Below are 16,017 nucleotides of genomic sequence, written 5' to 3' on the forward strand. Positions count from 1 at the left end.
AGGGGCGGCGTTTTCCCAGGGTGAAGATTTTCAGGGTGGGAATTGGTTGGATTTCAGTCCCCACCCCCAACTTTGACAAGCTCGGAGATTGGCTGGATTTCATGCTCAAGGATTAGTTTTGTGCTCAGAGATTGGTTGGTTTCATACTCAGTTGCTCAGGGGCGGAGTGTGTTTATTTCACTGGCCCTTTTTAACCTTGGGGCTCTGGTTTCAGGGCCAGGTCATATTTCTTTCTCTGGTTCTGGTTTCAAGGTCAGGGGTGTTTCTTTGCCTGGCCCTTTTACCCTACACCCTTACCCACTGAATCATCACCGGCCTCTTGTCACTCTTTTGAGGAACTGTCCCCGGACTGTCAGACCCTCCTTTGGCCTGAATGGTGTTGCATCCAAGGTGGCACTTAGCCAGTTTCAGGAGGATAACATCTGCACCTTACTTGCTTGAGAGAGAAGATGACTCTCGGGTGGAGAACTCTACAGAGTTCATGTCCAGCCCCCACACTGCATCCATGGGTCAGGGTGAAGCCACCCACTAAGTAACTTGGTCTAGCACCATGCCCTTGCCTGGCTTCCTCCACTCCCCAAGATCTGCCTTGCCCCTTTCTATGTGGGGATATAATGGGAGGCACCATTAATAAGGGAGCAAGTCATCGCTCCACACCAAGGGCTGGCCCTTTGGTCTTGGGCCTCTCAGACTGTAGAACCATGAGAAGTGAGTGTTGGCAGTTTCTAAACTACCTAGTCTGTGGTGTTTTGTTTTATTGGCATGTGTGGAGTGTGACAGGCTTCTCAACCAGGGTGGGACCCATACATTCCCCCCTTGCATCTAACCTGTCCCTGCAAGGGTACAGGAGACAGAACAAACCCTCATTTTCTGATGGGTTACTGCAAGGACTCTGAAGAAGTTCACGATTCTCTCCTGTCTATATGTACTACTTATTTTTAATTGCTTCAAAGAGGCTAAGGGAAGCATATTAGGGTCTTGTGGTATTAATGGACAGCCAGGATCGTATCAAAATAACCCATCCCTAGCTGCCCCACCAAAACCAGATATTGTGTTCAAGTTCTTTTTTTTTTTCGTGTTTTTTGTTGTTGTTGTTGTTGTTGTTTTTAAGATTTATTTATTTATTATGTATACAGCATGCTTTGCCTGCAGGCCAGAAGAGGGAGCCAGATCTTATTACAGATGGTTGTGAGCCATCATGTGGTTGCTGGGAATTGAACTCAGGACCTCTGGAAGAGCAGTCAGTGCTCTTAACCTCCGAGCCATCTCTCCAGCCCCGTGTTCAAGTTCTTAATGGTCATTGCTATTAGCTCAGTGGTTTGTATGCTGAGGTCATTGGTGTTTTCCCACCGCTGGGTGGAGTGGGGGAGATTTAGCCAGTGCTGGGTTGAGTTATCTGGTCCCCCCGTGCAGGGGGCTTCTGCATTTGTTTACTGACTTTCGTCTCTGTTAGAACTGGAGAGGCATTTCTTCTGTTGTGTTTGTAGGGTCTCAGCTGCAACAGGCTGCCCTCTATTTAGTAATCACCACGGTGTCCTCCATGAGCTGCTGGGGGCACCCCTGTGGCTAGCCCAGCTCTGAGATCCATTTATTTTTGTTTCTCGTCTCTTCTAACATTTCAGTGGGATTTCAGGAAGAAGGAGATATGTTTATAACTGACCTTTTAAAAACCTTTTTCTCTAGATCAGGACAGTCGAACCCAACCTTTTTCCTCCAGAAAGGATCTCAAGCCTATGTTCTCAGGAAGAAACCTCCGGGCTCCCTTCTTCCCAAAGCACATAAGGTATGCACAGCACACAGCGAGCGCTTCTTCCTGCACAAGTAACTGCCTCTGAAAAACACAAAGACCATTCAAACTGCATTTGGAAGTCTTCTCACCATTACTGACCAGTGGAAATGCACCTCTCTTTTAATTAAATATTGGCTTCAGCTGCACCCCTTTTGTTTGAAAAGGGGTGAAATCTAGAGCTGTGTTTAAACTGTCATTCTGAACAGCACCAGGTCTCCTGATGGGATTCATCCTTCCCTGTGGGTGTGTTCATCGCTACTCACTTCTAATGATCTTTTCCCTACATACTCAGGGTATCTGCAATGACGATCTCTACCTGCTGAGTTATTTTAATCTATTTGCTTTGGACATCTTCTAATCATTCAGTGGTTTAAAAAAAAAAGACATGAATAATCATTGTATAGTAGGCTTTAAGTTTTAGACAAATGGGCTGGAGAGATAGCTCAGCCGTTAAAGGGTAGGCTCACAACCAAAAATATAAGATTTGGACTAATCAGGGAGAATTATTAAAAAAAAATGTTTCTGACAAATTAAGTTTTCTAATTATTCTGAGTTGTTCACTACCTAATATATACATAAACCAAGTTATCAAGTTGTGCCTTATAAATACATACAAACATGATTTGTCAGTTTCTAAACTAAATTTTCCTGTTTGCAAAAACAGGGATTATCTTGAGATAGATAGAGAACAGAAATGGACATAGACCCAAGTGCTAGAGAATGTTCTAAGTACTCTGCATGTGTGGATGTTACCGTAGTAACTAAGTACTCTGCGTGTGTGGATGTTACCGTAGTAACTAAGTACTCTGCGTGTGTAGACGTTACTGTAGTAACTAAGTACTCTGCGTGTGTGGATGTTACTGTAGTCATGTGCTTTTGTTAGTTTGGTTTTTGTTTGTTTGTTTGTTTTTTGAGACAGGGTTTCTCTATGTAGCCCTGGCTGTCCTGGAACTCTCTCTGTAGACCAGGCTGGCCTTGAACTCACAGAGATTCCCCTGCCTTTGCCTCCCAAGTGCTGGGATTAAAGGCATGCACCACCACCGCCAGGCCATCCTGTGCTTTCTAGTCATTCACTGGGGAAAGGTCATTGTGGGGTGGATTTAACATCATAGTAATAAGTGAACACAGATTCTGACTTTCTTAGCTCCACCATATTCCTGAAAACATGAAGTAACTTGGATGCTTTAAAAAAAAAAAATGTTGGGTAACTTTTGTTAATGTCAACATGGCATGCCTGAAGGAAGACCTCACCCCTGACTAGCAGTTTATACCTTGGTAGCAGTCCTCTCTGATTCTCTTCTTGACTCTATGCTACCTGAACATAGCAGAACACAGCATTCTCTCAGCCTAAGCACAGCTCCACTGATGTAGAGTACCTCATCTTAACTTCCTCAGCATTCCCTATGTCTGTCTGTGTTTTCAAAAGCAATGCTCCTGCTTTGCTGTCCAGGTTGTAATTCCCTACCTCTTTTGTCCCCAGCTCCTTACCCCTCCCCCATTTCCTGGCACCAGGGCGGTTACACACATCTCTTTCAATAGCCATTGGTACTGTTGGCTGTTCTCACCTTGGGTTTAGTTATCTCCTGCTGTCTAGCTGCATTACTCTTGATATCAAGGTGAGCTACATGGTTTTCCCTCCTCAGAACTGGTCAGTCACCCTCGCCTCTGGAGCAAGGCACTGTCCATGCACATGAATCCTCTTTGCTCCCGTGTGTCACAACTCTGCTATAAGCCACACTCTTGGGTCCTTTCTGGGCCTGCATGTGTGTTCTGGCCAAGGATATCATTTTTCCTCTTGTCTTCCATGGGCTCCAGCTTTAATACCAATTTGCTCTGGCTGCCTGGTTCCCACATAGTTATCTGGATCTCCACAACAGACTGTACCTGTAAGGGTCATCATGCCCGCCCCCCCTTAGAAGCATACTTCTCCTTTGATATCCAACAGAGATGGTTGGCTTTTCCTTCCCACAACCACCACCCACTTCACCCAGCTCCTGTATCTGACTAGAGGAAATCCCTCCTGAGCCCCTTGAGAAGTGGAAGGGAACTGTCACACCAGCAGGCAGAGGAATGCTGAGAACAGAGGGGATGCTCTTTTACAAAACCTGTGCAGTATAGCCAGGCTGCTGCCCTCATGCTACAAGAGCCAGCGAAGCCCCATGCAAATGCCTATCCTTTCACCCAAATAAATTTGCATGCTTTAGAGCTGCCCTACTTTGTAATTGTAATGATTGAACAAGCCTCCTACTAAGGGAATGGTTACTGTCAGCTCTGGGTTATTTATTGACACAGTTTTGTAACCGATAGCCTTAGTTGAGATTAGCTCACATGCAGTTATGAAATTTCTATGTTTCTGTTTTTTTAATAATCCTATCTAGATTGATAGAGAATTCAAAGTCCAGAAAGCCTTGTTCTCCATTGGATTCCCCGTTCCCAAGCCCCTGCTGTACTGCAGCGATGCCTCTGTCATCGGGACGGAATTTTACGTGATGGAACATGTGCGGGTAAGTTGTCTTACTCAGTTATTGCTTTTTTTTTTTTTAATTATGGAGTTATTTATTCAACTTATAGTAGATGAATGTTATTATAGTCTTAGCCAATGTTGTTTATTCAACGTTTTAGTACGGTTCCTTTCTAAGGGCTTACAATTTTTGTTTCAAGTACACACAATGAGGAAGGACTAAAATGGACAAGGAGCAATTTTAGTTAAGTAGGTCTCAAACACTTGTTCTTAAACACTCCGCTAGGTGTCAGTAAAGAGCTACCTACAATGTCAATAACCAAACAGGAAGGTGGGGACGTGTAGGTATGTGGGGCGGGGGAGGCTAGTCCACATAGAAAGAGCAAACCATTGAGAGCAAATTCAGATTGTTTGTAATTTAGAGATGTGGATTATAAGCAGTTTAAAGCCTTCAGGTTCATCCTGGCATGTCCTCGTATTTTGCCTTTGTATGTAGCCTCTCACACGTTTCACAAGTAAGCTGTGCCTAACATACTCTATAAAGTGTACGTTCTGTGTGTCAGCTATTTAAACCGACCATTGGGATCGCTTTGGTAGGGTCGCATCTTCCGTGATTTTTCACTTCCCGGAGTCAGCCCAGCAGAACGTGCAGCCATATATGTGTCTGTGATAGAAACCTTGGCGTGGCTACATTCACTGAATGTCAAGTCGCTGCAGCTGGACGGCTTTGGTACTGGAGTGGGCTACTGCAAAAGACAGGTAAGCGGTCTACATTAAAGCATGCTTTAGGCTCCCAGAAACAATGCACCAGCAGTGACAAGTCGAAGCACACCTGTTCTTGTGTGGCTCTGGGAAGCTTTGCCATTTTAACATCATCCTTGGATGTGTGTGTGTGTGTGTGTGTGTGTGTGTGTGTGTGTGTGTGTGGTGAGTGGGTGCACGTGTGTGCAGATATACATGTAGGTATGTGCGCATGGATGGGGAGTGTCATACTTATGTTTTGAAACAAGGCCTCTCATTGGCTGACCTGCCGCTTCTGGTTAGTCTGGCTGGCCAGTGAGCTTCAGGGGGCCTCCTGTCTCCTCCTCAGTGCCAAGTTCCAGGCATGTCCACCACACCTGGTTGGCTTTGTCTCCCCACCTTCCTTTATTTTCTCTTCATGTAGATTCTGGTGATCATGCTTAGGTCCTTCTGCTTGCCCAGGAAGCCCTCTACTGGCTGAGCTGTCTCCCCAGCCCTGATTTTATTTTTTAGATAACTTCTGTTCAGTAAAACCTTCTGTTTCAGCTCTTCACCTGGTTTGCCAATGGATTTTCTACTCGGTTTTGCCTCTCTGAGTTGTGCAAAGCAAATATCTATTGAGCTTTCATGCGTTTAATACTTGTGGAATACTTCTTTTTGAATATCAAGAAAGAAGAAATAGATTCTTGCCCTAAAGAAACTTATGGTCATTTTTGAGAAACCCACTTATGAGTCTCATATACATGAAGCTGAGAAATGGTCTGTTTCTCTGAGTATATTACCTATTAGTAAATTGTTCATTGTTTGTCACAAGAGCCGTATATCCAGGGGATGGGGATTGGCATGCCTCTGCCTGGATGGGAAAACTTATTGGAAAAAAAATAATATAGAGTGTTAGGAAAAGATGGAAAGATGATGCCTCTTGCAATCAAATATAAGTGAGAGCTGGCATGTGTCGGTTGCATTCCATTATGTATATCCTTTGAGGGGGGTGGGAAGAATCGGAGAAAATATTCACTGTGTGCTGTGTTGGGTGCTAAGTGAGTGGTAGACATTCTCTTTTTTACATTTCTGCAAACCCCACAAGACATAGGGATTATCCTCATTTTGCAGATGAGGAATCTGAAATTTTTACTGAACCAATAATACACAGGTACTTAGACAAGCCTCAGTCAGTGAGACCCCAAAGTTGAAGACCTTTGCTCTGTTGTACTAAACTGAGCAGACATGCGTTGGACAGTGGAGAGAGATGAACAGCTGAATAATGTGGTTTCATTCATTAGAGGACTCTGAGAATAGAAGGGTTTTGTTTGCTTTTCATTCTCTGAGCAATACAAAGTCTGATCTCCTCTACCGGTACATTGAAAATACTCTGTGGGTTTAGGAAAGGATGTTAAATGGGAAAAGCTCTGTCTAGCCTTCATCATCTGCTTTTCGGGGAGAAATTGTGTGTGTGTGTGTGTGTGTGTGTGTGTGTGTGTGTGTGTGTGTGTGTGTCTGTGTGTGTGTGTGTCTGTGTGTGTGTGTCTGTGTGTCTGTGTGTCTGTGTGTGCATTTCTTTCTTCCAGGAAGTAGTCACTGTGTGAAGACCATTCTTGACATCTCCACCAGGATGTATTCTCTTGTCTGATGGAAGCCTGGGTAGGAAAAATGGAGCTAGCTGGAAAGGAACTTCAATGTTCAGGGTTTTAGGCTGGGAGTATTTCAGGCTCCCGGGAGTTTCACTTTGGGGAATGTTCTGTTAGGCATTTAGGAGTCAAATGGACTTTGGCACAGATGGATTTGTCTTAGAATCACCGACTCCCACATTCTATTTTCCCGTCTACTGCTTTCTCATTTATACCATCAGGTAATCACCTGGACAAAGCAGTACCAGGCTGCAGCCCATCAGGACATCCCTGCCATGGACCAGCTCTCCAAGTGGCTAATGAAGAACTTGCCACATGATGACAATGAGGAGAGACTGATTCATGGAGACTTCAAGCTGGATAACATAGTTTTCCACCCCAAAGAGGTGAGCCGTGTTTGCGATGTGTTGTATAGATCTGACCTGAAACTCTGGAAGGAAACAGATATCCCCCGCCCCCCACCCCCAGAGTGATCAAGGAGCCTAGATCAGTCTGTTCCTCCCCACAGCTCATACTGTCTCCGACTCAAAGCCTCTGGAGATGAGTCCTGCAGATGTTACAGCATAGGAGCCTGGGTGCCTTGGGGGCTGGTCCTAATCTTTAACAGTATCACAGTCATCACTCACACAGGCCTTGGAAGTTGCCATGTGTCCCTCTTGACAAAGATTTCAGTCTACTACCTAAAATGCTTAGCTTGCCCATATTCTAGCTCGCTCTTCTAGTTCCCTTACATCCCTCTGAGTTCTTCTGTCCCATGTCATGAGAATCTGTCATTTGTTTAGTATAAGCTCAGGGAGGAATCCCAGAAGCCCCCTTGAGGCTTCTATCCAAGAGTTACATGAGATTAACCTAACCTTTCCCTGTGTAAATATACAGAGTGCTTCCTTGGATAGAACCCAAACAAATGAAGATTTACAGTTCCCTGAGTCTTACTTCCTAGAGGAGGATTTTCTTAGCTGACTAATTCTCTTGGTGTTAAGTGTTTGTAGGACTTACATTGCTCATGTGCTGGGGCTTCTTCCTTCCTATCTCTCCCCTTTAGAAAGAGTGTGGGGAGAAACTACTATATAAATAGTGTATATAGAAATAGAAAATGCTATATATATGGAAATACAGAAATAGAAAATACTATATATAGCACAATGGGCATACTTAAAAATACAACTACATCAGCTGAATTTTATAAACACTCATAAGCACATTTACCTGCAGGTCAGTAAAGTTTTCCTAGCAAAGCCAGCTTGGGTGTGGTTGCATAGCCCTCATCTTACAGTAGGGTTATAGCCTGATAGCTGGTATAAGCTGAAGTAGCCTAATTTGAAAATACATTTAGGATACCTAATCTACTGGGCATTAAGTTTAGCAGCACAGTCCACTCATGAATGTGAATTGCTTACCTGGGTGATGGTGTGTCTGCCCGACTGCCCAGCATGGCCAGAGAGTGCCATGCCCCAGATTGCTAGCAGGAAAATTCAAAGTGTGGTTCATACTGAGTATAAATGGTCTTCCTGTTCCACTTTAAAGTCAGAAAACCATTGTCTAACCATCAGAAGTACAGTGCGTGCGTGCATGCATGCGTGCGTGCGTGCGTAACTTTTTGTCAATGGCACTAATTTCTGAATTTAGCTTTGCCAGCTTCCCACTTTAAGCTTAGGAAACAGCAATTCTAATTTATGCCCTGGAAAACTATAACAGCTTATACCTTAAAACAGCAGAATCTGGTCTGTCTTTAATATGATTTGATTTATTGATATTTTAGGGCCTGTATTTCAGTATTCCAGAGTCTTCTGTGTTCTGTAACTCTGGGTACTTTTAGTTTTCATTTAAGTCAAGTAAGAAAAAGGAAGACGTCTAAACCTTGATCCTAATAGGCTATATGTTGTTGACTAAGATATTTAAATTTTAGAGTTAGTCCTAACATACTAAATCTGATAGTAAACTATAGAAATACTGCATTGTTTTCATACTTGTGTAGTTAATCTCTGATTTTAAACCCAATGAAATCACTAAAACTGGCATCATCTGTCTTCAGCCAAGCAATGTATCAAAGTGTCTGGGAAACGATTGTTTTTAAAAGGAAAACAAGGGAGATCTGGAGGGATGGTTCCGGGATTCCTGAGTTCATTGCTCCCCAAGTGGACCTGAGTTCAGTTCCCGCCACCCACCTAGGGAAGCCACCAACCATCTATAATTCCAGTTCCAAGGAAGCCAACACCTTCTGGTGTCTGTGGGCCCTACACCAGGAGACACACACAGACACACACACACACACACACACACACACACACACACTTAAATAAATAAAAATAAAAAATAAATCTTGTTTTTTAAAAAAGAAAGCAGTAAATACAGATTTTTACCTATTCAGCTGCAATCCTAATTTGTTACATGTATTATTATCTTTAATGTTGTCAGGTTATATAGTAGTAAAAATATTTTCTATCTAATAATTAATGGTTATGTTGAATTTAATCAACTTCTGTCACTACTAAATATTATTACTAATTCGTGGAAGTAACGTGGCAGCAGAATTCAAGTCAACAAGCATACACTTGTTACCCACTCTGTGCTCCGAAACATTCATCAGGAAGGAGATACATCCCCTAATGAGCATGAAACACAGATAGACAGAAAAAATAATTGAGAGAAAGCAAGAGAACAATCTAGACCCACATGCCGATACATTAGTCAAGCGAACTATACGACTAGGCACAGAAGGAGCGATCCTCCGTGGACTAGCACAGAGGTAAAAATGAAAACCTGGGGATTGGAAAGAGAGTTCCGCAGTTAACAGCACTGTCTGCTCTCCAGCGCTCCCGTCTGGCTTCTTCAGGTACTTCCTGTATGTGATGGCATTTAAACGCAGGTAACACACACATATAAATAAAATAAAATAAATATTTTTTAAAAAGAATTTTAAAGCCAGGTGTGTTGACACACGCCTTTAATCCCAGCACTCAGGAGGAAGAGGCAGGCGGATCTCCGTGGGTTCGAGGCCAGCCTGGTCTACAAAGCATGTTCCAGGACGGCCAGGGCTGTTAGACAGAGAAACCCTGTCTGGGGATGGGTCGGGGGAGTTTTAAAATGGAAGGAAACAGAAGGGTAATAGAGAGAGGTCCAGAGCGCCTGTCCTCCACATTCCATAAAATAGGCCTCAACTCACTGGGCCTGATCCACAGCTGATGCCTGCTTACTTCAGCCCCCACACCCCTCCCTTCCCCTCCCACTTTCTCCTTCTCCGATTCCATCTTACCTTTCTGTGAGTGCCGGCCAAGTCCTATTCTTCATCGAAACCTAAGGAACATTTGCATCTTATAATATGCATGTCCTGGTTTGTTTTGTAATAGGATGATAAATACTGACCAAACGCAACACGGGGAGGAAAGGGTTATTCGGCTCACACCTTCTGATCCGTGTCCATCACTGAGGGAAGTCAGGACTGAAGCTGCTTACTGGCTCGCTAGACCTGCTTTCATACACAACCCAGGACCACCTGCCCCGGACGGCACTGCTTACAGAGGGCTGGGCCCGCAGCATCAAGCATTAATCAAGAGCCTCCCCCCCTTCCAAGCCAGTCTGATGGAGACAGTTTCTCAGTTGAGGTTCTGTCTTCCCAGACAACCCAGCACATGCACTAAAAATTTTGGAATTGGGGAGGGAATTGGAAAAGATCTTTAATTGCACTGTAATTGTTCTATAAGGTTGAGGTTAAAAAAAATAATAATATTTTGTTTTGGTCATTAGAATATGATGGTCAGGACATAAAACAGAAACATTTTTGGTGACAAACCTTTCAGGAATGTGTGGGGTAGGTCAGAAAAAGCACATTCCTCGGCCATGCACTCCAGTTACTTTGTGCAAGGAGGCACAGTAAAGAAACTGCCACCTGGACTTCTCCATTCATAGGGAAGGGTTTCTGTGTGAATGAGAGAGGAAACATCCAGAGGCAATTAAGAAAATCCAGAGCAGAGAGAAAGAGAAACCATTTGGGCCATTATATCACAGCAAACAAGCATTTTTCACAGTTCTGGGCTGAGGAGCCCAAGATTACAACGCGCATCCCCTGGGTTTGCACTTGGCCTTCTTCCCAGTCCTCACATTGCACAGGGGTGGGTGGGGATGATCAAGAGGACTTCCTTTTCTTCTATGATGGCTGATCCCATCAGGAAGGCTTGTGACTCTAGTCATGCCAGCACTGGGGGTAAACCTGTGGCTCTGAGGGCTCACAGACATGCTGTCAGTTTGTGACAGAGGAGAAACTTAATTTCCACTTTAGACTGTCAAACTTCAATGCTGCATTGCCCCCCTATCACCCCCCCCAACACACACTGCCCCCTGCAGCTTCTCATGTAACCAATCAGTTGGTCTTCCACAACCGAAACACCCTATCTGTTATCATGCATACCATACTCTACTCTTTTATTTCTTGTTTGTTAGAGACAGGGCATTAAAATGTAGCCCAGGCTAGCCTCAAACTCTATAGCCGACTTTCTTTGGACTGCCAGCTCCCAAATAATGACATGGAGTGTAGATGTAACCATCTTGTTAAATAAGAAACACAGAGCCAATTGCAGAGTTAGAAGTCAAGAGGTCGGAGCAATAGTTAAGAGCTATAAACCTTACCCTTCACTGCTGCTCTGTCTTTCCCTCAGCAAGAGACCTACTTCTGTGTGTTTTCCCTTTTTATAGACTTTCTGTTCTGCCTTCTCATTGGTTGTAAACCCAACCACATGACCTCCTCATCACTGCCTGTCTGTACAGACCTCCAGGTCTTCTATGGTTGGTATTGAGATTAAAGATGTGTGTCGCCATGCTGGCTGTATCCTTGAACACACAGAGATCGGCCTAGCTCTGCCTCCCAAGTGCTGGGGTTAAAGGCGTGCACCACCACCGCCCAGCTTCCGCTATGGCTTGCTCTGACCCCAAGGCAACTTTATTAACATACAAATAAAATCACATTTCAGTACAAATAAAATATCACCATAATGGTTATTTTTTTATTAATTATGAAAGCTTAGCCTTAGCTTAGGCTTGTTCCCAACTATCTCTTATAACTTAACTTAACCCATTTCTATTAATCTATGTTCTGCCATGTGGCTCATTACCTCTCCTTTATACTGTATATCTGACTCCCTCTGTGTCTCCATGGTGAATTTCCTGCCTCTCAGAGTCTTCCCCCAAGTTCCTCTCTCTACCTGGAAGTCTTGCCTATCCTCTCCCAGCTATTGACCTTCCACTCTTTATTAAACCAATCAGAATGTGCTTTGGCAGAGACATCTTCATAGTGTACAAAAAGATTATCCCATAACAAAACTCACCATCCTCCTGAGTACTGGGATTATAATTCCACACAGCTTTTTTTATTTCATCATGACAGGGAACATGGTGGTGTGCATACAGACGTAGTGTTGGAGCTGAGACTGTTACATCTTGCAGGCAATAGGAAGTTGACTCAAAGTTACACTAAGGGAAGCTTGAGCAAAAGAGACCTCAGAGTCTACCCCCACAGTGACACACTTCCTCCAACAAGGCCACAGTGCTCCTCCCTTTAGGGGCCATTTTCTTCCAAACCACCAGACTTTTATTTTTATTTTATTTACTTTTTGTTTGTTTTGTTGTTGTTGTTGAGACAAATTTCACTGGGTAGCCATGGCTGCCCTGGAACTCACTCTGTAGACCAGGCTGGCCTCAAACTCATAGACATCCACCTGTTTCTTCCTCCCAAACGCTGGGATTAAAGGTGTGCACCACTACCACCCGTCTCCCCTCTTTCTTTTTTTTATATGTCTAAGTGTTTTACCTGAACATATGTCTATACCAGGCTTTTTCTTTTGAACCACCAACCAGCTCTCCAAATCATGACACAGAGACTTACTATTAATTTTGAAAGCCTGACCTAGCTTAAGCACATTTCTGGCGAGCTCTTTTAGCTTAAATTAACTGTTATTCTTTATCTGCCTTTTGCCTCCATGCTTATTACCTTTCTGACTCCTGTCTATCTTCTTTTCATTGCTTCTCTATGTCTGAATGGCTGGCTTCTTGCCCCCGGGGGTGTCCCTCATTCTCTCTTCCTTCTTCTCTTGTAGGCAATGGATCATTTGCCTAAGTCATTGTTACAATCCCCTCAGTCAGTCATAGCATAGTGTGTGGAGTGACTTTTCAGAATACAAGCTCCATGATGTCATGCTACTGTATAGAATTCTCTTAATTGAGATGTCACTCTCTGCACTTCACTGTCGGGGTTCAGTACTGGGGTTCAGCCCTGACCCCTTGAAGGGGACAGTGAGGAATTGAGAAATAATAGGAAGAAATATAGACAGAGAGAAAGACAGAGATGAAGGATAGCTTTGGGAGTGCCCTGGGTCAGTACCCAGCACCCTGGAGTTTATTGCTAATGGGCTTTTTATACACTAGCAAAGGGTGAGGCAAAAGACCTCCCCCTTTCAATGCAACATACAACCAAATGTAGACCTTTCAAAACACCTGATAACAAAGCATCTTGTGACTAGGCCTTGAAATATAAAACACCTGGTAACCATGCCTTTGCACCCTATTGTGCAGCCTTAGAGAGCAACATAAACTCTGACTCTCTGACCTTGAGTCAAACCACAAGTTGGAATATTTGTGGGCTCCCACACTTCACCCCTAACATCAGTTCCTCCTCATTTATGTATGTATGTATGTATGTATGTATGTATGTATCTATCTATCTATCTATCTATCTATCTATCTATCGACAGGATTTCTCTATCTAACAGCTCTAACTGTCCTGGAACTTGATCTGTAGCCCAGGCTGGCCTTGAACTCACAGAGATCCCACCTTCCTCTACCTCTTAAGTGCTGGGATTAAATGTGCACACCACCACTGTCCTGCCAACCTTAGTCCCTTTAAGTAAACCATTGCTGTTATCTTGGTGCATATCATTTCAACTCTGAAGATTGTTTAAAATTTTTTAAAAAATATATTTGCGCCAGGCGGTGGTGGCACACACCTTTAATCCCAGCACTTGGGAGGCAAAGGCAGGTGGATCTTTGTGAGTTCGAGGCCAACCTGGTCTACAGAGTGAGATTCAGGAAAGGCACACAGAGAAACCCTGTCTCGAAAAACCAATATATGTATTTGCTTATCTTGTGTGTGGTGAACTCAGGGCACACACATGCCATGTGGTGTGTAGACAATTTGAGGGAGTCAGCTCTCTCTTGATAAGTTTATATAACTTACTTTAAAATATTATTGCTGTAATGGTATACTTATTACATAGTTAGATTCATCACCAGAGCAAATGCTTGCTTATACATTAATTCTTAAAATATAATTAATCATTAGAATTTCTTCTTTACCACAGTTCCTCTGGTTGAGAATTATGAGTTGTGTTTGCGTCTGTCTGTTAGCAGAGATGTCAGAGCAGAGTGCAGAAGGATTGGCAGCCTCAGTAGAACCAGAAACCTTGACTCTAGACAAATTGAGGCTGGTTGGTTTTCATGAGATGTGCCACTGTGGGAAAGGACTACCAACTATGGCCTCCTGTTGCATTTTGATGGAAATATGATTGTTGGATGCACTGTGTCCTCTGCTTCCTTTTTCCATTTGTTTTCATTTCAGTGTGTCAAAGGCTTGTGTGTGTCTTGTTGCAGAGTCGGGTTATAGCAGTGCTGGACTGGGAGCTTTCAACCTTCGGCCACCCTTTGTTGGACTTAGCCCATCTGTCCTTGTTTTACTTTTGGCCCAGGACACTGCCCATGTTAAACCGAGGCTCTCACATTCAAGAGAACACAGGTACAGAGGAGCAGCTACCTAAACTGCCTTTCATATAAACTCCTCTTTATTACTGTTGGAGCTGAAGAACATAAGTTTCTGGCAGTTTTATGAGGATTTTGTTCCTTAAAAATGTTTATAATTCATCTCACTGGTTTCCTGAACTTAGCATTTCACTGTTTATAATCTTTGGCAATACACAATTTTTGCATATATTATTTAGGGAATCAATAGTTAGAACAGGCTTAATGATGACTGTGTTTGCATTGCATGCCATGTTGTATCTTCTGTGCTCTATTATGCCATTCTGAAATGTTCACTGTGGCATTTTTATTGAAGTTTATGCTGTGTGCTGTTTTTATAGGAATACCATTGATGGAGGAACTGATTTCAATATATTGCCGTCGCAGGGAAATGGATCCTAATCTTCCTAACTGGAATTTCTTTATGGCCCTTTCTTTTTTTAAATTGGCTGGAATAGCACAGGTAATTGTTTTAAGCAAGTGCTTCATCATTTCTTACTGATGTACTATGAACAATGTTATTGTAGAATATCATTTTAAGATGTGTTACTTTTGTTTATGTTGCATTTGTTTAACTCTGTGAAGCTGTGTTACTGTGCCTGTGTGAAACACCTGATGATCTAATAAAGAACTGAATGGTCAGTGGCAAGGCAGGAGGAAGGATAAGCGGGACTGGCAGGCAGAGAGACTAAAAAAAGTAGGAGAAATCTGAGAGGGGAGGGGGAGAGGGAAAGAGAGAGAGGGAGGGGGGAAAGGGAGGGAGAGAGAGGAGAGGGAGAGAGGACTCAGGGCCCAGCTACACAGCAAGCCATGGAGTAAGAAACAAAGAAAGGTATACAGGAATAGAAAAGGAAAAGCCCAGAGGCAAAAGATAGTTAGGATAAGGTAAGTTAAGGAAAACTGACAAGAAACAAGCCAAGGCCAGGCATTTATAAGTAAGAATAAGTATCCGTATATTTATTTGAGAGCTGGATGGTGGGCCCCCCAAAGAGCCAAAAGAGCAAAACCAAACACAACACAGTGTTTCCTGGTTCAAACCTTTTTGTTTGGGTTCTTTGGGTTCTTGTCTTCCAAAAGACAAGAGTCAGATATGAGTAACATGTAAATTTAGAATTTGCAAAAAAAGACTTCAATGGGAAGAAAATTGGAGGATCACATGTGTTATGATTTTTTTTGTATAACAAACAAGGAGAGTGAGAGAAGACACATAATGGCAAAGTAGGGAGAGGCATGTGGGAGAAAGGACCATTGTGAGTGCCTGGTGTAAAAGCAAGCTAAAGTCCTTCTGTGCTGAAGGCTGAAAAGTCTTCTCCCCTTATGTAGTCTGGAAAGCACCCATGGTACTCACCTCTTCTAAAAATGTACTCACAAACACGCCCAGAGAATGTGTTCTCACGGCAACTCTAAACCCAGGCAAACTGACAATGAAGATGAGCTGTCACATGGGAGAAGGGGGTGTATTATGTCAGAAGTACAGAAATGGAGAATTGTGAAAAAGCTGATTGACATTCAGCTAACACTGCTCAAAGGAGACAGTTTTACCCAAACTGGGGATCAAAAATGATACTAAACATCTCATTGCCTTCTCCTGGATTTTAGCGTTTGATTCTTTTTGATTG

The 16,017-nt window shown here is 43.3% G+C and overlaps 1 protein-coding gene across 1 annotated transcript in view; it reads left to right on the top strand.

The window, feature by feature from the left end:
- Positions 1 to 16,017, top strand: part of Acad11 (acyl-CoA dehydrogenase family member 11) — a 72,240-nt gene that overhangs the window by 7,728 nt on the left and 48,495 nt on the right. Inside the window, exons 2-7 of the mRNA XM_036191985.1 lie at positions 1,684 to 1,783; positions 4,168 to 4,293; positions 4,848 to 5,009; positions 6,841 to 7,005; positions 14,255 to 14,396; positions 14,740 to 14,861. Coding sequence (XP_036047878.1) covers positions 1,684 to 1,783; positions 4,168 to 4,293; positions 4,848 to 5,009; positions 6,841 to 7,005; positions 14,255 to 14,396; positions 14,740 to 14,861 — 817 coding nt within the window. The remainder of the gene's footprint in view (positions 1 to 1,683; positions 1,784 to 4,167; positions 4,294 to 4,847; positions 5,010 to 6,840; positions 7,006 to 14,254; positions 14,397 to 14,739; positions 14,862 to 16,017) is intronic.

The sequence above is a fragment of the Onychomys torridus genome, chromosome 7 (assembly GCF_903995425.1).
Source record: "Onychomys torridus chromosome 7, mOncTor1.1, whole genome shotgun sequence".
NCBI classification, from domain to species: domain Eukaryota; kingdom Metazoa; phylum Chordata; class Mammalia; order Rodentia; family Cricetidae; genus Onychomys; species Onychomys torridus.